Raw genomic sequence first — 21,241 nt, 5'->3', positions numbered from 1 at the left:
CATTTATACCACAGAACAACATAGGTGGGATTTCTGGCTCAGGCTGGTACTGCAGATGTCAACATGAACCAAAGGATTTTATGTACTGTAAGCAACACAGAGCATCATAATGCCTCTGAATTACACTCCAGCTTCATTTTCAGAGAATATTCTGAGTTGGAAAGGATCCACAAGGATCATCAAGTGCAACTCCTAAGTGAATGCCCTGTACATGGATCAAACCCATAACTTTGGCATTATTAGCACCATGCTCCAACCGAGCTAATCTCTGTGTGGGTTCTTACACTGCTGCTTCACCAGATATATTCTCCATATTCTGTACTGAATTTACTAATTTAGTTCTTAGAACAGTTTTGTGAACTCACAAACTCAGTGACTCTTAAGGGCTTGCAGAGCCTTTAATTAAAATTCTGTACAAAGACCTTGTTCTTCATGTACTCCATTGCTTGTCCTAGGTGAGAATTTCCAACAAACACAAATTCCAGGAGCATCTGGGTGCACAATGATTGGCTAGTCTGGGTGCATAGGGAATGCCAACACCCTTCTCTGCAATTGAAGACCAAATGACCTGCAACCCTCTTGGCAGGACCACTGGGATCAGAGGGAGGACAGAGCATGGCCTCTGCATGGGCAACATCCAGTTACTCATATTACCTAGTCACACATAAACCGTGTCCAAACTTTGTGTGCATGAGATACCACAGAGGTTATCGGTGGAGACGGGCGGTATTTCAGGGAAGAGCGAGTCAGCAAGAGATGGCTACTCGAGAGATGGTTACTCAATCCATCCTCACAGTCGTGTACGAAGAGAAATGGCATGCGACACTAAAGCTTGCTAGGGAGTATCAGCACAGGTGGGATGAGACAGGAGCCGGCTGCGGCCGTGGAGGGCGGGGAAGGGGGGGCGGTGCGCGGCGGCGGCTCCGCGGCGTGTCCCGGCCGCTCCGCCCTCAGCCCGCGCCGGGCGGGCCCGGGGGAAGTGGGGTCCCTGCTCGCCGCCCCGGCCGCTCCTCCGCCCGGGCCCCGCGCCCCGCGCGCCGGCCGCAGGTAGGACCGGGCGGGAGGGGATGGAGCCCCGGGCCCTGCCCGCGGCTCCTGGAGCGGGGTCGGCGACCGGGCCCGGGCCCAGGGAGGTGCCGCAGGGCGGGTGCGGTGCGGGGTGGGCCCGCCGGGGAGCCGCGGGGATGCCGTCCCCGGTCGGGGGGAGCCGCTCGGCACGGCCTGGGCCTCCAGCGGGCGGCGGCCCTGGCGCCTCTGTGCCCTCAGAGCCGCGGCGGGGCCGCCCCGGGCGGCGGGGCCGGGGCAGAGCCGGGGATCGCGGCCCCGGGCGCGGCGGGGCTGGGCCCGCGGGAGGAGCAGGGCAGGTCTGGGAGGACACCGGGGCGCTGGTCCCGGCCGCCGTGTGTGAGCGGGGAGTGCCGTGTGTGCAGGGCCTGGAGCCTGCGGGGAGGCCTCTCCAGGCCGCTTTCTCTGCCAACCGGGAGTACCGGTGTGAGCGGTGGGAAAGCCGCAGAGTTCACCTGTTAGCACCTGTATCTAGTGTTAGTATATATATGTATTTATATATATGTTTTTAGTATACATAACCATTTATACATCTGTGCAATTGCAACTTATCGCCACGGGCAGTCCCCATGCTCAGGCAAGTGATAAACTTGAATATGACCTCACTAATAACAAACTGCACTAGTGCCCAGCTTTCTGTTTGTAACTGTATTTCTCTGTAATAAGTCTTGCTTAGTGAAAAGAGAGGCTGGGAGTTGTGTTTAAATGTTCACTGTGCTGCCTGTGATGCTCGCTGACTGCCCTTGTGCGCTCTCAGATACATTGAAGAGTTGCTTTACAGAGTATGGAACTTGCTCAGCTGCTTTGGTTCGTTGTAGGCATGTTTTGCCAATGCTGTCTCTGGATATGAAGATATTGGAGGAGTGTCTCTGTACAGTTGAGGTGCTGTTTTGAACGGTCTACAGCAGGTCTTAATTGTTTATATATGTTATTTATATGCTATTTTACATAGGGGTTCATCTGGCACCAGTGTGTGTATGTAGCTATTATAAGGAAAGTAGGAAATTATGTACGTTAGCAGATGTTTCCCATGAACATGTCTTTGTCAGGGTGTTCTCCAGAGTGGGCCAGTGTGTCATGCACACCCATACATATGTGCTGGCATGGCTGCCTGCAGAAATGAATCGATGGCAGAAAGCTGCTCCTCCCACCACCACCCTCCTGCTGTTGGTGTATTTTGAACCATATTCTGTGTGACGTGGTGTGCTTGCTTAATTTTATTTTTTTTCCCCCTTGACGGAGAGCCTTTTTTAGAATAATGAAGATGGAGGAGGGCAGTTCTTGTAGTGGCTGTGAAGCGGAGAGAAATGAGGCAGTGGCAGTGCAATCACTGAAATTAAGTTCTTGCATAACAGCACTGACGTTATAGTGTGGCTTTCTCCATAATCTTTTCTTTGACTAGCCTTATGCTGCTGGTCTGGCCACCAGGCATGCATTATCACATGCAAATGCAGTGTGTTATGGCAAAGTCAGATGAACTCAGTGTTCTGGGACAAGGATTTCTGTTCACACTAGTTGTAAGTTTAATAGAAATTTACTGTGCCTTCATGTGCTGTTGGACTTTTAATAATTATTATTCCATACTTGCATTACTTAAATATTTACTCTTAGGTAGCATTTCGATAGGGAAGGAGCATTTGAGAAGTAGGCAGACAACTTTAAAGCCTTTGTATATGTAACTTTCCTGAACTGGAGGAAGTGACCTTTAGTGGTGTGATAGTATAAGTGAATTATACACCCTCCCAACAAATATCTGAGTATCTGCTGCAGATTGTATCAAGTTAAGACAAAGAACTAGCAGTTTGAAGTGCTTCTGTTAAAAAATAAAACTAAGAAAACTAAATTGCATACATTAAACATGTTTTTCTTGATATCTTTGAGTAGGTCTTATTTTTAAAGTGTATTTATCTGATTAGCTGTTCTGAGTCTCAAAGGGCTTAGTATGGTTGTTCAGGTTGGTAGTTTCAAAAAAATATCACAGAGCTGTATTTTGAGACTTGGCAATACAGAATACTCCCCAACATGAATTTCTTATCTGACACAAAAACAATGCAGATCTTTAGTCCCATTAGCATCTTGGTTTTTAAAGACAAAAATAAGTATTTATGCAGTGAAATCTGTAATACTTTAAATACTCTGCTTTTTTTGTTCTGTTTTGTTTCCTATCTATTATTTCTGGCAGGCAGTTTAGTTTTTTGTTGACAAGTCAGGTTGTTTGGGTTTTTTTTCTAAGTGGTCTAACCTGAAACTAGAGAGAACTTTCAAAGTGAAACTTAGATATTGATTGATAAAGAAATGGAGACAGGAAATACAGATAAATAGAAATGCAATTACAAGGAAAACTCTCACTTACTAGCTAGCTAAAGAATAAAAACTATGTTTTACAATATGCATCAGCTTCTTTGCATGTATCTCACTGTTTCATCTTTTGATGAGTAACAATGGTAAACAACCACCTTTATGCTGGCCAGGAGCATCATTTTGCTGACAGAGTGAGTGTTCATCTGTGATTCCATCCAGCAAGAAAGTCCCATTGTTCGTATGAAAGACTAAATATTTGAGAGAAGTTATCCTCTCTTAAACACTTTCATCTAGTATTGCTTGGCAAAGGGATGTTAAAGTGGCCTTCTTTCCCACCATTTGCTTTTACTTTTCCTGCTTCCTAAGTCTGCTCATACAAAATTCATTAGCCTGGTCAGACTCTTGACATTCCATCTGTCTCTCTTTTGTGTAAATTATATGCTCTGCCATGCTGGTCTGGTCTGAGCTAGTCACTGGAGTTGCTAATTGTAGTTCCTCAGTAATGCACTTATGATCCTCCTTAATTTGAAAAGGTAGTTTCCTGGGTCATAATTGTTTTCTGTGTAAAACTACATTAATAACAAGAATTAACAAACTGGTTAAATAGTTCTTGGTACTCAGAGTAGGAACAAATTGTTAGAAATTCATGTAATCTTCTTTTTGAAAATATGTTATAATTCCTAGTTCTGTGTCAACCATGTGGTATTTATTGTCTAGTATACTGGAGAGCTGAATGGCTTAACACTTTACCTGTTGACAAGATCATCCCCCTCCAAAACTCCCCTATCACTCCACCCCATTTTACTGGTTGTTTTGTGGGCTTTTGTTTTACATCACATTCTGCAGTTACTGCACTGGCTTTATTAATTCAGTAACATCCATTCGTCTGTTTTCTTAAGGCCTGTAGAATTATAACATATGCCTTATCATGATTTCATTTTCTTGCTTGTGATTTTGAGGAAGGAAATCTGTCCTAAATTTAGTTCTTACTCCATTTGAATGTTGTCTTATGCAGTGCAACAATTTAATGTTACCTCGGTTCTCTTTAGCTTAGAGTACTTTGGAATTTCTTCTAAGAGAAAGAGCTGTCGAAGAATGTGTGTATTTTATTCATCCCTTTCTTGCTTGCTCTCTGTGATTTATTTTTTTTTTAACTCATGTCTCTACAAACATGGTATCAGTCTGTAAAACAAAGCACTGTGAAGCAACATAGTAGTCTAAGTCCCCCCAGCAGAAGGTAAAGAGGATGACTAAAACCAAGCATCCTTCTCTGGAAGAGTGGGCAACAATATCACCAACTTGCCCTGTCAGCCTGGGAGCTGACACATCTCAAGGTCCGTGGCCTTGCTGCCCCAGCTTTAGAAAAATAAATGTGGCCTGGCCCCTTTGTGGATGCTCTTGCGTAGCTGGGTTTTAGCTTGATTTTTTTTTCCATTTCACCCAAATACTTCAGTTCATTTAGTTGCAGGTTGGAAATAATTATTTTCAGAAAATTTTGCTGTACAAATATGTAACTCCATCAGCACATTTCAGTGACAGAGAAACAAGAGCACATACTATATATAGGTGATTTTTTTTCAGGCTGCCGGGGGAAAGATGTAGGCCTTGTTTTTTGCCCTTCACAAACAGAGACAATTGAAATGATTAAAAGTGTGTGACTGAGTTCACATGTTCTTCACACATGATGGGTGACTTCACTTACTCCTGATGCTTGATAGACAAACATTATATCTTTTAAGTGCAATGTATATATTGAGTAATAGCAGCATAGAGAAGGGAAAGTCAAAACTGGCCTTATATCTCTATTCAGTATGTTTGACTCCTTTACGGAGTTGATATCACTGAATCTGTTGCCATCTCCATTCTGCCGTTTGCTTGTTGCAATTACAGCCATTTTATCAATTAGATAGATCTCAGTGGTTCTTAACAAATATTGTTGCCTACAGGCAACAATAGGGGGAAATAAAAGATTGATTCTTAAGAATGCTGGATGGACAGAAATTCAGTGCTTATCTAAACCAAAAAAGGGCATCTTCTCAAATCAACTCAGAGTCTAGGTGAGGAGATAAGTAACAAGAAATGCCAAGTTACAAGGAAGCAGTTATTTTGTTGAGCAGTTGATGATGGTAGTTTCAAAATAATGCAAAATTTTTACAGAGCATGGGAGTGTCAAGGGAGACACCTCTTCATCTTTCTTTGTCTTTAAATTCTGAGTAAAAAGTTTATATTTTTAAGTCACATTTCTCTCCTCAGAAAGACAGTAGGTAATAAATGTAACAGAAAAAATAACCCAAACAGAAGATGTTATTGAGTGCAGTGAGGCACATGGTGAGAATGCATTTCAACAACAAATGATTTACAATGCATATATTATACCGTGGCGTGATGTCAGGCATTAATGTGTCATAGATGCCTGGTTTTCGTTTGTGCCATGCTGTGGAATGGCGTAAGTGGTATCTGACACCTTTGTTTCAGTAACTCAATAATCAGAAAGCCTTCGTATTTGCAAAATGTGGCGATTTTGAGGGGTTTAACCTCAAAGAACTATCTCAAGCATATTAATGTATTCTTTGAGGTCATACAGTGATTTATAGTATTTGATCTAGGATTTCCCTTCACTGTTTCTTGGCTCTGTGTTTTAGACAACATTATCCTTATTTAGCTGGATCGGGCCAGATTAATTTTTATGCAGAGCTTGCTTTATATTACAAAGAGAATTGATAAAACCTTGTAAAATTTTACTGGAGTGAATTGTATTCTGGAAGCACTTCTGGTGTGTATTGGTCGAGTGAATCCTCTTGGTAACTGTTATTTTTAGTTATTTTCTGTGTTTTTTAAATATGTGGAGGAGCAGCAAAGGAGAGGATATGCCATCTTGTTCCTCTTCTCTTTGCTTTAATTCAGTAATAAATCTCTAATTATGAATTACCTTGAATTGGCATCAGTTATTCTCTTTGACAAACAAGAAGACAAACCAGCTGCGATCTGAAGAAATAATCTTTTTAAACTGAAGTACTGTCTTTTCCAGTATTGTAGTTGCTGCTGAGAATTACTGATGAGCTTACACTGCTAAACACCAGTGAACATAACAGAAGTCATCAAGTGCTTTATAACTGTAGAAATGATTTTTTTGCCTGATAAGCATGTTGAAGCCATATGGCAGCTTGAGTAACTCAAATTTAAAAGTCTTGGGAAAGAACAACTGAGCACGTACATACTGAGTTTTGGACCTCTGCCTGTGGGACTGGCCAGTCATTCCTGTCACCAGCCAGTAGTACTGTTCCCTTGAGCTTTTCATGTCTATGGCTCCACCTTCTGGTGCTACTGATGCTTTTGAGTGTCTGACAAATTTCATGGTTTTAGGGCTGTTCTTCAAACTGGAGCACAGAAACGGGAGTTCTGCAGTTCCAGGCTGAAGAACAGACTGGAGCTTTCTCTCTTGAAGGCTTCTCTGCTCTGAGTTTGGTTTGTAGTGGGTTTGGCCAGTGAGGGGTAATTGTTGGGCAGTGAGCTACTGACTCCTTCCCTCCTGCTTGCTTATTTTTCAAAGTTGTTTTCTGTTATCAGTGCACGCACCCCCATGTTCCGAACAGAAGTTAAATGCATTTTGAAAGGTGTGTTCTGAGAAGGGCCTTTGTGTTGCTTTCAGGTTCTCAAGGCTTTAACTCGAAAAGTGCATGAAGACATTTCTTACTCCTTCCCTTTCTTTAGGGCATGTATTGCTGTTGCAGGTGATTGTTAATTTTGGGGGTTTTTTTGTTGGTTTTCCTGTTTATGTGTGACTAGATAATATGATTAATTTCCAACCTTGCTGTATGACTATTTTATTTATACTTTTTTGTAGCATAATTTCCGTTTCTTTTAACAGAACAAGTTGAGTCTTTGTGGAAGGTTCCTGGAAAGATTTCTAAACTGCAGGGTAAAAACAAGCAAGAACAGATACTGAGGATTTCTTGGCTAAATCCATAGGATAGCTGAAAGTTTTAATGAGAAATTTTTGTGCTACGCCTCCAGTAAGCATGGTTGCTGATGGTGCAAAATTTCTACTTAAGAAATTGCCATTAGTGTCTTTGACTCAGTGGCTGAAACCTCATCAAATTTGTTGTCTCATTGCTTGGTATGGTGCTACAGTAGGAAATGACAACTGCTTCCGCTGTTCTGAAAGTGTTAATTGACTCCATAAATACACATTGAATTCAGTTAAGTATAATTGGCAACATTATTGAGTTTTATGTGGACTTTTTTCAGTGAGAGATTTCAGTGTTTGGTATTTTAATTTTTTATTTAGCTTTTGCTGTATTAGCTGTATTGTTTGATTCACAGCATTACAGAGTTGTTACAGTTGGAAGGGACCTTTGGAGATCATCCAGTCCAACCCAAAAGTGCTTAAAAGCTCACTGATGAAGTGTATCTGTAAAAGTTATGCTACGCAAAAATTGGTAATGAAGAATCTTAAGCAGACCACGATTGTGAGAATTAAAAGAACACTTAAGACTGAAGGAACATTACTAATAGTCTCTCCATATAGCAGAACTATGGAGATTTTGTTTGCTCCTAGTTTATTAGCATAGGGGGCAGCAGGTTGGTTTGAGACTAAGCAGGGAAGCAGAGTTGGGAACATTACTTGAACTGCTCCTTCCCAGTCCCTGAACAGAAACAAATTTTTCATAAGGGTAGAATATTTTCTTTTGCCAAGTGATATTTGCATCTAGTTGCAGAAGATTGAGTAAAGTGTTTCCTTGTTTGTTGCTGCTTTGCTACTTGGCCTGTGACCTCCTAAGCTTCAGAATGGCAGCAAGTAGCAGTTTAAAAATTGTTAATAGCAAGTTTTAAGTCAGTTTCATTTGTGAAGCATTACTGAACTTTTGAATGTGGTTTATGGTCATGTAAAAAGAATTTCAGAATTGTTTCTGCTTGACACTTGGATAATAAATTTGCTTTCTTCTTTGAGTTTCATTGCCTTTGAACATGACATAGCTATGCTGATTTTTTTTGTGAACTGTACTGACTAGAGAGCCACTAGATTCTGTTTAGAGCAGAGGTGAGGTTGACAATGAAGAAAACATGGATTTGGAAAAAAATGTGACCTTTCTGTTTTGTGAAGTAGCTGTGTCACTGATATGGCTTAGATGATACTGAAAACAAAGAAATGAAAAGAAGGCTTTCCTGTTTTCTGGAGTATACTGGTGTATATTTGCTGTGATAGTGACCACATCTTTCCATGTTAGAGGTGGTAGTGGCTTGTGTGACATCCTGCTGAGCATAAGTCAAGGCTGAATAGAGAAGTACTGGTCTGGCTGATACAAAATCCCATTTTTGCAATCCTCTCTCAGCTCCCTGTGTTGCATAAAGGCTCTATTTTCTGACCAAGCTCTTTTTATTTTTTAGGAGGATAGCCTTGTGTTTAAAATGGAAGTTGACATAAATGGAGAGTCCAGAACTACCCTGTCCACTCTCCCTGTGCCTCTTGCAGAGGTGGGCTCTGCAGGCAGGACGGAAGCTGAAAAGCCCCGCTGTTCCAGTACCCCCTGCTCGCCCATGCGGCGGACAGTTGCAGGATACCAGATTCTCCACATGAATTCTAACTACTTGGTGGGCTTCACAACTGGAGAGGAGCTGCTGAAATTAGCCCAGAAATGTACAGGAGCTGAAGAGAACAAAGGAGAATCGGAACCAAACTTGCACTCCAAGCAGCTGGATCCAGGACTTGCACGCTCCTCCCGTTTGTACAAAACGAGAAGTAGGTACTACCAGCCATATGAGATCCCAGCAGTAAATGGGAGGAGGAGGAGGCGGATGCCCAGCTCAGGGGATAAATGCAATAAAACTTTACCATATGAACCTTACAAGGCACTTCATGGTCCCCTGCCTCTCTGCCTTTTGAAAGGTAAAAGGGTTCATTCAAAATCCCTGGACTACCTCAATTTAGACAAAATGAGCACTAAGGAACCTGCTGACACAGAAGTGCTACAATACCAGCTCCAACACCTCACCCTTAGAGGGGACCGTATGTTTGCAAGGAATAGCACATGAGCTGTCATCTTGAACTTAGAAATGATTTCTCATCCTTTCTCTGTTGCTGCAAAAATCCACTGTTGTACTGTGTACATGACTGTCCACATTGTAGGTGGTTGTATCAGCTAAATATTACCAGAAAGTAATTTATTTGAATAGAGTCTTGGCAATGCAATGTGTTACAAATACTTGGAGGGAGAAATCTTTCCTGAGCAAGAAGCTTCTGATGAAAATTTGACTGCAATCAGTGGGTATTTCTTTGGACACATTTAAAAAAAAAAAGCTTTTGATTTTTGGTTTTGTTTTTTTTTGTGCAGCTAGATCTACTATTTACAGTAATTTAACACTGAAAAATTGGTGATGTCTGCTTGGTTGTTGCTAATTTTGGCTTGACCTTAGAAACTGCTCTTGGATAAGTATTCAAATTTAGGAGGTTCTTTGGTTTTACTTTTTGTTTCTGTATTCTATAGGAAAATGAATGGGTTTTGACAACATGGAAAGTGACTGAATAAATCACTTTCTATTTAAACAATCTAGTTCAAACATTTTTAGACTGTGCTTGTGCTGGTGATGAGGGTGAGATTTGCTCATAAAGCAAACCTTTGCTACTTGAATCCTCTTCAGTTATTTTTTTTTTAATCTCTGCATGGAAGCAATTGCTTTGCCTTTCCTATAAAACATGTTCAGAATGAGTATTTGGGTTCTTTAAAGCAAATCTTTTGAGGAGTGAAGATTTTTTTGTTATTGTTGATTTTATTTTGATTTTATTTTTTACATTGTCTTGAGAGACAAACTGGAATGTTTGCACTGGTATGTCAGTAATGTTTTTGGTTTTAATTTATGATTTCTCTACCATGTATAGTAGCAGAAGGTGTCAAATAACTTCAGCATAGATTTGGAAATTCTGTTGACTTGAAGCACTGAACACTTGAGATCTGGAGGGCTGATTTTATTTGACAGGGTGCAAGTGAAGTATTTCTGCATCAACATTGAAGAGATAATCCTGGATTATTCAACAGAGTAGATTGAATACACCAGCTTACTTTTGTTACTTAATGAATTTTTATCCAAACATGACATCAAACACAGGTTTTGACAGCTGTATTCCTAGATGTATTTGAAACATTTTAATAACTTATGTTTAAAAACGAAAACTAGTTTTCATACTTTTTTTTTTAGATGCAGTCTGTGGAATGTTGCACTCTGAAGGAGTGTGCAACTTGATTTTGGCTGATGACCTCTGCAGAAGTTAAAAGTAATGTCATGCTGGTTTTAAATGTAAATTATTTGATCAGTTGTTTCTGATAGAATTAAGATTTGTTTTGTTTGTTTGCTTATCACTCAGAATGAATGGAAAGCACTAGTTAGTGCATGTGCTATGGAAAATGAAAAGTTCTAATTCTGTCACTTACTCTACAGTTTTAAATGAAGGCAGCCCAGTAGTGAGCATTTTGTGGTTGGGTTATCTTTTGTTTAGGTTTGTTAGAAACATTACAAAAAAAGTGTATTTTTGAAAGTTAACTACACCTGTGTAAATTTAATGTATCAAACAATGACCTTGAAAGTAAAGTCTTCCTATATAGTCTTTAGTTTGAAAAACAGAGTATGGTCAGATGCCAAAGAGATGGGGGTTTTGTTTAAGGAATAAAGACCATTGTTTATTGAAATACCCAAGGAAAATGTATTTCTGGCTGAAAAATAAAAAAGGTGGTATAAACAGCTATTGTTGTGGAGTTTTTTGCTATGCAGGAGAAAGTGGACGTTTAAAAAAATACAGCTTCAGACCAAGGAATATTTAAAAACAACCTGAAAGGAAGGATCCTGAACTTCTGTGAAATAGATGCTTAGGTTTGTTACTTTGTTTCAGGAAACGTGCCTCGCATTTACTAGTGTTTTGTGCTTGTTTCTGATGTCCAGTGCTGTAGTTGTATGGCTACGCTGAGGGAGAGGTTGATGGCTTTCTATCTGAGTTCAAACGTAAAAAATGTGTTAGTATTTTATCTGTTTTGGTGATTTGCTAATGGATGTGCTCAGACATGGTTATGTTTGCTTCACTCATACGCACTTGCAGCTCTCATAATGTGGGAAATACTACCTATACGACCTATAATAGAGACTAAGTAGAGAATTGTTAGTGGATAGCTTAATTGTTTTTTCTAACGTTCAATGGTACCAAAGAATCAGAAGCAATTATCCAATATAATCAATTTTTAATTGTTTTATAGTGTGGTCTGGGTGGAGTCAGCTAACTTCTCCTTAAGGTGTGCTGAAGCAAAACTAGAAGAAAATAATCTTCAGTGAGAATATAGGCAGTAAAAACTAGAAAAAATGCTTTGAAGATTTATAGTGGAGCTATATAACAGCTACATAACAGCTTGGAAATACAAGTTGTTATAAACTGCTGTAAGAAAAATGCAGATCCAAAACTGAAAAATGTAGATTTATTACAATGCTAATAACTTTAAAGACAATGTCAAGCTTGGCAACCAGCAGTAAAAGAGCACATTTCTTTGCTTGTTGTCTGAGCATTTGGCAAGTACAGTTTTATTGATGTTTCTTTCCGGGGACTGACTTTTTGCATGATAGTTTTCTGTGATTTGATCTGTTAACTAATCTGTTAGTTTCCAGGATGTGTGATTACACTGAACACTGTAAGAGTGGCACAAAAGTGTCTGTTAGACACACCCTCAGAAGAACACAATAATTTTGATTATTGATTTTTTTCTTCCCCCCCTCTCTCCCCTCCCCGTGTCATAGTACATTTTTTTTAGCCAGAGGTTAATGTGAACTTTCCAAGTCCTTGAAAACCTTAAGACAGATTACATGGAGAGGGACTTTCCTAGATATTTTGCTAGTGAAAATCTTTATTACATCACCGAGGCACTCAGGGAAGGTCAAACTATCTTCAGGTCTACAGAATATGGAAAACTTCCCTTCTTGGAACGAACAAGGGGGATCTGTAGTGGTCTGCAGTACTTCTGATCTTGTAAAAGCTGGGTATCATTGTCAAATATATGATTTTTAAACACAGAACTTACATGAGCTGTAAGGTGCTTCTTAGGTGTTTTCTTCTGGCTCTTAAGCACATGTGCAACTTGAAAGAGTGTAGGTTGTTACAAGATGCTGGTAACTGACCTACAAAGTATCACAGGCTTGTTAAAAAAAAAGGAAATCAACAAGGTAAGAGTCTCGCATCTCAGGAATCATTATTGAGCAGTTTTTCTGCCTTTTTTCCTTGTATCACATCATGATGAACCATCAACCAACAAACATTTCAGCACAAGAATCATTCATAGTGTCGCTGCTCCTGGTTGCTGCATTTGGCTGCTCCTGGATGGCAACACTTCAAATTCCGATGGCAACTGTGGTGTAAGTGACAAAGCTAATTCTGTGCATTTTTGTTGGATGGCTAAAGGGAGGGAGCATTACCCTACTGCTTGAATACCCAGTCCATCTTACATCCTCCTTAACTTACTCTTAGCTTTAGTGGTTTGTTGGTAGAGGATGATATTGGGTCAAACCTACAGAGGAACTATCTAGGCCACATTAGAAGAGCTGAGGAAAGAAGGCTTGTTTTTCTGTGGGGAAAAACCCAGAATCAGTTGGATTGCACTGAAAGCAAAAGAGAAAGTGAGGATATTAACTGACCGCATTCCATCCATTTTTAGGAGACAAGTTCTCTCACCCTGCATATTCTTGATCTTGCCTATCAAAGAATTGGTCTGCAGTAAGAAGAGGGAGAGGACAAGGAAGGAGAACTTTGCACTGTGCTTTTTTTTCTGTGAAGCATGGAAGGGCAGAAGGAATTCATAAAATATCAGGGGAAAGTCTGGAGAAATAAATGGAAAACCTCAGAGGGACAGTGCTGCAAGAGTACGAATAGTGAAATAGTTGTGACTTCAGTGTCAAAATAGGGAAAGACATGGAAGAAAATGATGTGCTGGTCTCAGATCTCTCTGGAAAGCAATTGACTGTTTTTGTGCCTGATTAAGTAGGGTGATAGGAGGTTTTAGCAAAATGCAGAGATACCAGCTGGGCTGCAGTGAAGATAGGAAGCCAGAGCTTGAGGCTGTGTGTGTACACTTTCATACTAACAAGCTTAAATGAAATTTAGGTGAGAGTTCTGAAGGAATAAAATAATTTTATTCCATTTGACTATGGTCTAAATCCAAATCCTGTGATTTTTCTATGATATTGAGCAGCTCTATGCAGTGACTAGAGGTAGATGGTGCAATGTCATAGTCTGAAAAGCTTCCTGAAAAGGAGGAAAACTTTTGTCTGATAAGTTCCTTTATTATTAATTTCAGTTTAAAAAGAAGAAAAACTTTCAAGCCTCTCTATGTATTCTGGTATAAATACCAACTATGATTGGTAGGATTATTGTTCCATTTCATTTTGTGAGACTCTCACCTACTGGAGCTCCTGGTGACCTGTTCTTTCTGTGGTGGTGAAGGAGATGCAAGTGCTAAAATATGCAGGAACTTTGAGAACAGTATTGACAGCTTGAACCCTATGAAAAAATGGAGCAAGCCATGATTTGCTACAGTGCTTTACATTAAACTATTTTTCAGAAACTCAAAAAGCGTTCAAAAAAAGTGTTAGGTACTGGGATGCCTTTCGAAATCTATTTCAGGCCAGAAATGTTGCAGCCTGTGCTGGGGAAAAAAAAGTGGTTTTCCCCTGGAGTTAAAAAAATGGTAACCCCTGAGGGGGTGGTGTCAGAAGATGTTGACCCAATCAGTGCCCCTGCAAAATTTAAACATATCAACACCAGACCGGAAAAGAAGGACGATGATGTAGTTGGAGAAGAAGTGGCCGTGTTCTGAGACCACGAGGGGAGAAGGGGCAGGAGCCCCGCTGGGGGCCACGGCCGCTGGGGTCTAGAAACTCGGAAACAGTGTTAAACTGGACCAGGTTCTGTGACTGAAGAGCTGGGGGAGTCTTTCTCCACTGTGAGTGGGCAGCAGGAGCGGCAGCAGAGGCAGCACTGAGTGGAAGGCTATGACTGAAAGCCAAGAAGATAAAAACCAAGCAGCAAAGACGGCATGCAGCAATGCAGAGATATCCTGCAAGGAGAGAGAGAGAGCCGGCAACAGAGCAGAGAAAGCTCAACAGAGACAGTTTTGGGGTAAGAACTGAATCAAAACTCCCCCAAAACCCCTTTGAGACCTCTCCTAGGAGGAGGGGGCGGACTCCTGCTTGAGGGGAGTCTTGGAATACAGCAGCACCGGAGAGAGGAGCTGAAAAGCTCGAGACGTCCTGGAAGCCAGATCGGGACGGCCGGATGGAATGCGGGGGAAGTGGCCTTGTTCCCCCCCTCCACTGCTGCCACGCTGGCAGTTTTGAGACAGAGCAAAGGAGCTCTGATAGAACACGTAGGGCAAAGACTTTCAACTGAAAGCTGCCTTAAACGTTCTGACACGAGGGAACTCAACCCCTCGAGGAAGGGAACTTCATGGGGGTCTTACACCCCATGATATGACGTGGTGAGGCGAGCTTTTGTCCTGGCTATCGCAGTCCACAGGAGAGAGACCTTCGCTCGGAGACGAGGGGCTGAGAGGGGTGAGAGAAGACCCCCTTGTGTGTAATGGGAAGAGATCCAGCTACAACTTCAGCTACGACTGCTGCATTGGAGAGGAGAGACACTGCTGCCCTGAAAGTGGAAAGGATCTTTCCTTCTTCCTTTCTGGACTTTTACTGGTGGGGGAAGAGATTTGATCCAATGTAAATACTGCTTTATCATAGGAGAGATAGTTAGGATTATGTATATGATGTATTATAATATTTATTTGTGTATAATTGTAATATAATTCCCTTCCCCCCATATTGAGTCTTGTGTTGTGTCTGGAAAACCATCTCACACTGGAGTAAGTTGTGGCGGGGGGGCTTGGACTCGGGAATTGGATTTTTGGGGGTCTCAAACCACCACACAGCCACAGAGCTCCATGGTATGAACTGTAGTCTGCAAATGGAGAAAAGTAGAAAGGGAGAGATGATGTCGTTGTGCACTGGAATATCAGGTGGCAGAACACCAGCCTTTTAAGCTAGGATACAGAGTGGAAAGAAGAATGCATTAAATGCCAATTCATTTGTTTCTGCTTTAGCTCAGGGATTTAAAGTTTTGAATGTTAATTGGGGCAAACATTTTCCAATTTTAATGAAGAAAAATTGAAAGATAGCCAGAATAGCTACAGCTCCGAGCAACTTCATTTCCGTCTCTTATTCTGTGGCATTCCTATTGATTACTTTAGAACTTCAATCAGAAGGTAAGACATTTTTGGAATGAAGAGATTGTCTCAAGTGGGCAATTTTCAAGAGAAAAAAGTCTGTCTTGGTTTATGTGTTTGAAAAATATTCTCAGTTGAGACTTGCCTATCTCAGGGGAAATAGTTTGGGGGGGGGACTATATTTTTATTTTTATTTCACATTGAGTTGAAGAAAGAAGGCAGAAGCATTAGTCTGACAGTGGCCAATGCCTAATTTATAAAGATCCTGAAAGAAAAAACCCTATACAGTAGTTGTATACGTGATTAATCAGAGGAGAGATGGCAGTGGCTTCAGACAGTGATTGGAACTACCCAAGGTATTTTTTAAAGACAACTTAGGAAAACAAACCCAAAAACATAGGTATCTGCAGTATTCTACTTGCAGAAATGAGAAGTTTTCTCATATTTTTGCTCTGGGAGGTCCATATTTAATCCCAGTGGTAGTAATCCTGACTGACCAATTGACAGAAGCTTGAATTTCCTGCAGAGGGAAGGTCAGCAATGCTGTTTGCTGGGACAATTTCAACACAGCAAGCAATCATTCTGATTAAAGCTCCCTTTGAGACTGAATGTTTTTCCTGACTGGAAAACTAAATCTGTCTTTAATCATCCATATAAGATGATATCATCAGGATGCTATAAACTGTCTGAAAGATTAAATGCCCACTATCAAATGCAAACTTAATCCTGAAGCAGGAAAACTATAGGGCTGCCTTTTGATCAGCATTGGTTGATATGTGAAATGTAACTAAATGCTATAGCTGAAGAAAAAGATCTGTAGTTGAATGTTTGGTAAATATAGTGAGAATCTTTTTCTTTTTTTTTTCTCCCTTTTTTTAACTTGGTAGGTAACTGCTTTCTTGAAGAATTATTCTTGGATGATTTATGGACAGATGCTTTTCTGCACTTTGTCCCAGGCAACCCTGAAAACTTAGCTCAAGATGGGATACTTCTGTAGTAACATTCACAATACAGTTAGTTTTATAACTGTAATAGGAATGCAGAATTTATCCATAGAAATACAGCATGTGTTTTTATTATGTAAAAATGAGGCAGTCCAAAAAGCAAGAAGCCTGCAAAAAAGCCATCCAATAAAACTGTGACTCAGCAGAAGATTTTGTGAAGCTATCACAGGCTGAGGTTAAGAACTTAAAAGCCTGCTTAAATGCACAGGACAAGGCAGACAATATATGATGGATGGGTCAATTAAAACAAGAATGTAAAGTGGTTTGAAAATTCACTTTTCTAAGAAAACAAAAAGTGGCAGTGGAAAGTTCTCTAAATGCGTGGAAAGCAGAAAGACATCAAGGGAACCAGTGAGGAGATGACAGAAGAAGGTGTTGAAGAGATGCTTGAGTGATGAGACTGTGACAGAGAGACTCAGTGAATTCCTTCTGTAATTTTTTATTGCTGATGGTGTTGGGGAAAGTCTCATGCACACAATAAATTATTCATACGAGAGGGATTCAGAAAACAGATTATCAAAACAATGAAGAATGATTTATTTATAATTAATTGAAAATAGAAGGTATTTCAAAGGCTCTTCAATTTAAAAATGGGAGGAAAAAAACTGCATAAAGCTCAGCCCAAGGAAATTTGATTTATTTTATTTTATTAAATCACTAAATTAATCAGTTGGTGTCAAAATGAGATTATTAAGGGAGTTGTCCCATTTTCAGATAAGGGTAAAATCCCTTCTGAAAATAATGAGGTCCAGCCACACACAAGTTACTGTGCTCAGAGCAGGGGTACATGGTTTGCTGACCATCAAAGCTGAGGTGATGCCAGGATAGGTTGTCTTGCATTGTTCCTTTGACTTCTTCGTTAGGAACATATTTAAGAAGTCTGCAGATGGAGGAACAGCTGTTAAAACACATCTGGACGGTGCAGAAATACCTGTCTGCAGCCAACACACTTGAAAGTTAAGTCTATATTATACACCATGTTCTGACTGTCACTTGACAAGGTCTTGTCCAGCATCTTCCTGCTAAGAGAGGACAAAGGAGCAGAGGAGCCAGCTTGATTTGAAGGGAATGAATGGTGTTGACCCACATGGAAATACAGTACAAATAAGCTGCCTGGTCAGGGTGGCTTTCACCTGAGGGACCTGAACACACAGGTAAGCATGGATTGTTGGGACTTCAGTATTGTGTGCTTTTTGGATTATCCCCATATGTAATGAATAACTAAAACCTATAAATCTGTTGAATGACACTAAAAAGAGTTTCAGGCTGAAAGAGTTTAGACTGTGAGACACCATCATAGTGTCCAGCCTGATCTTAATCTAACATCCAGTATATCTGTGTGAGATCCATAATTTCTGATTGAACTACATATTCAACTGAACTACATCTTTAGATATTGTGCCATTGTGCCTTCTCTTATTTCATTTTACTGTCACTAGGCATATTAAAACACAGATTTTGAAATGCTTTTTGTTTCCAATTGAAAACTCTGTTTTCACTTAAAATAGGATTTTGCTTTCTATAATAAAGAAATTAAAAATCACAGTTGCCAGGCCTTCCCTCGACATCAGTGCAGAGTATTTAGAGTTCAGATTTTCCTGAGCAAGACATTGGCCTGCATTAAAAGCTTCCTATCTTTTCCAAGTCCTAAGCTGCAGCCATAGTCTGAACAGGGGACTGCACATGGTCTGGCTTACTTAAAAAGTTTTCTTTGAGTCATTGTGTTGATGTTTACATAGAGCAGAACATAGCCAAGAGTTTGCTACGGGGTACTGCAGTCTGCATACTGAATGGCTGGAAGCAGGTTTTTGTATCCCACACATTCAAATATTCCCTGTTCCTATTATATGAAAAGTACTGCTACAGCATGGAAGACGTAGTTCTGGCTAATTCTCATATAATAATTACTTCCAGGGTCACATTTTCCCAGCTATATTTTAAAGAACATTTCTTGTGTGAAATATTGTTTCCTAGGCTGTTCTGTACTAATTTAAATTTGGACTGAATAACTATAGATGAAGACCAGCATTTAATTTGTAATAATTCTAAAAGGTCATTTTTGTCTAAACATACATCTGCTTTAAAAAAATTATAAAGTTGTTAGAATGTAAAAGTCATGATGTTCTATGCTGCCAAAACCATGAAAATTGAGAGTTTTGCTGTTTATTTTGGCTTAGTATGCCTCCTGAATTAAGATTCTAACTCACTGCCTGTTCCATTATATTCCCACTCCTCGCTTTGTGTCAGCTGTCACAATGCTTCACCCTCTATGCTTGCTAGAATGACACAAAATAAATAAATTCTTTTGGAACAAGTGGCACACTCATGTACTTGTGCTCTGCAATAACCCTGTTAATATTATTCCCATAGTTTATTTTGAATTCCTACTTTTCTGCTATCCTAATGGTCTCAGTTGGTGCTATTTTTCTCTGTACCAACACAAAGCTAACTTCATCTCAAATTCAGAGTAAAAAAAAAAAGAAATTATGCAATCAGCTCTCAAATGGGATTTCAAAACAAAGTAGTAAAATTAGAAAGCATATGAGGCATTACTCAGAAATATAAATGCATTCCTTGCTTGAGTACTAATCCTCTGGAGTGCAAGTGTGTCTGTGTTGTGTGAACATAAACTATTCCTCAAGATCAAAAGCCAGTAAGTTTCTGTAATACGCAGTAGAGCCTGGGGGAAAACTGAATCCCATGTGATGTGGCAGTTGCTAGGGTAACTACCATTATTTGTGACTGCTGAGTATAAGAACTCTTTATCGGGGGCTTTTTCCTTCATTCTTCCTCTCTTTATTCTCTCTTTTTCTTGGCTAACAAAGAGATGGTAAGTGGCATCCATTTGGAGCAACACAGGATGGGTGTTTGACCCACACTTTAACAAACAGAGAGGGGATTTCACAGATTTAGCCTCATTTCTCTATGCAAGATATGTGGAATTTTAGAAACACATATTTGACTTTTCTAAGCTTTTCTGTGGCAGTAAATTTTGCTCCTGCTGACAGCACAAATGCTTTAAGCAGAATAAAATTAGCTGGGAAATGTTGAGCTCTGTCATCTTGTTTCTTATTGTAATTCAGTCTAATTTCACAGGAATCCAAAGCAAAAATAGAACAATATTTCTAAATACTAAAAGAGAATAAAACATAAACATTTCATAGATTGGTTGAAAAATCTTTCAGCAGATCAGCTGCAAAAAATCCTATACAGTAGAATTCTCTAATCTGTTAATAAACTGACCTCTGGTCATGCCATATATCTTTCGGTGTTCAGCTTATTGCTGTTTCCTGTGTTCTTTCCGTTATATGCATGAAAAATAGATAAAAAATAATGAAAAGCCCTAATAGTCAACTAAATATGTTTGCTTTTCCTGTTGATGCAGGTGTGTACTTAAACCCTCTCAACCATGGTTGAAATGATTGCAGTATATCTATATGAGGAGGCTAGAAGATTGTGGAGCCCACAGATGCTTGTATCCATCTTGTTACTGCTTTTATGCACACACAGTGTGTTTGAAGACTCTCCTCCAACAACAACTACATCATACTTCTTTTCTGGCCTGGTTGTGATATGTTTAAATTTTGCATGAGCGCTGATTGGATCAAACCCAAGGGACACCACCGCCTCGGGGGTTTACCATTTTTTTTAACTCCAGGGGAAAAACACCTTTTTTTCCCCACCACTTTAGGGCTGTTGTCTCATGCCCAGCATTTAGAATCATGGAATAACAGAATTGTTTAGGTTGGGGAAGACCCTTAAGAACATTGAGTCCAACCTCTAAACTAACTCTGCCAAGTCTGCCACTGAACCGTGTGATTATTATTAGGTAATATTATCAGGAAAAAGACATGAACAGTTAGTATAAAGCATAGCATGGAAAGACCCAAAATAGAGATAAAGATTTAATTGGTTCTGGGAGAATAAAGCTCTTCTGCATATTGTTGAGGCTTAAACTATATGTAGGAGATCTGCACTACTGAGGCTGTATCTGTTTTGAGACAATATGGAGAAATGTCTGGCTAGTGTCCTCAGTATGTGTAAACATAATCACCCTAGAAATAATATATTTAAGGTTAAGAGAGTAAATGTAAAGGATTAAAGTGCTCAAAAGGACAAAATGCTTCAAAGCATCTTATCTGAGAAAGACTAGCATCATGATAAAAAGAGGTGGTTTTCTGTAATTTAAATTCACACAGGAGCATCTTATAAAACTGAACAAATACTATATTAATAAATAAAGATACTGTTCATATTTTGCAAGAATGAAGACTTTTGCAAGGATATGTGACAGAAAAAAAATTGTTTGTAAATCATCCTGGGAATCTATTGGTTGTAGGACCACTCAAAAGTACATCTCCCTCATTATATTGAAATACATAGTTTTGGTTTGATATTAAATTGGTTTAGATAAGGTTTTTAATCAGCATTGAGATAAGAACATAAGTAAGAAATAAGTCATGTTGCTCCTAGATTTCTCTGTCAGACAAATAAACTGCTTTACATGTTGCATATATTGATATGAATGTTCATGAAAGTATTTTTTTGATGTAGAAATTTAATGGTATTGAACTGACAAAACAAATAGGATACATGTAATTTTAAAATGGTGTCTCTATATTTGTAAGA

General features: G+C 39.7%; 1 protein-coding gene across 3 annotated transcripts; it reads left to right on the top strand.

Annotated features, from left to right (window-relative positions):
* Positions 1-718: 718 nt before the first annotated feature.
* Positions 719-11,100, top strand: MACIR (macrophage immunometabolism regulator). Of its 3 annotated transcripts, none has more exons than XM_064642924.1 (2): positions 719-854; positions 8,755-11,100. In XM_064642924.1, exon 2 carries the CDS (start codon positions 8,776-8,778, stop codon positions 9,397-9,399), a length of 624 nt encoding a protein of 207 aa, XP_064498994.1. In that variant the 5' UTR covers positions 719-854; positions 8,755-8,775; the 3' UTR covers positions 9,400-11,100. The 3 variants fall into 3 exon arrangements, with proteins under 3 accessions (XP_064498994.1, XP_064498995.1, XP_064498993.1); XM_064642925.1 differs by lacking the exon at positions 719-854 and adding an exon at positions 912-1,047; XM_064642923.1 differs by lacking the exon at positions 719-854 and adding an exon at positions 1,388-1,541.
* Positions 11,101-21,241: the final 10,141 nt, after the last annotated feature.

This window comes from Pseudopipra pipra, chromosome Z (genome assembly GCF_036250125.1).
Source record: "Pseudopipra pipra isolate bDixPip1 chromosome Z, bDixPip1.hap1, whole genome shotgun sequence".
Classification (NCBI taxonomy): domain Eukaryota; kingdom Metazoa; phylum Chordata; class Aves; order Passeriformes; family Pipridae; genus Pseudopipra; species Pseudopipra pipra.
Note: the sequence above shows the minus strand (reverse complement) of the source record. Positions and strands in the feature narration are given on the sequence as shown.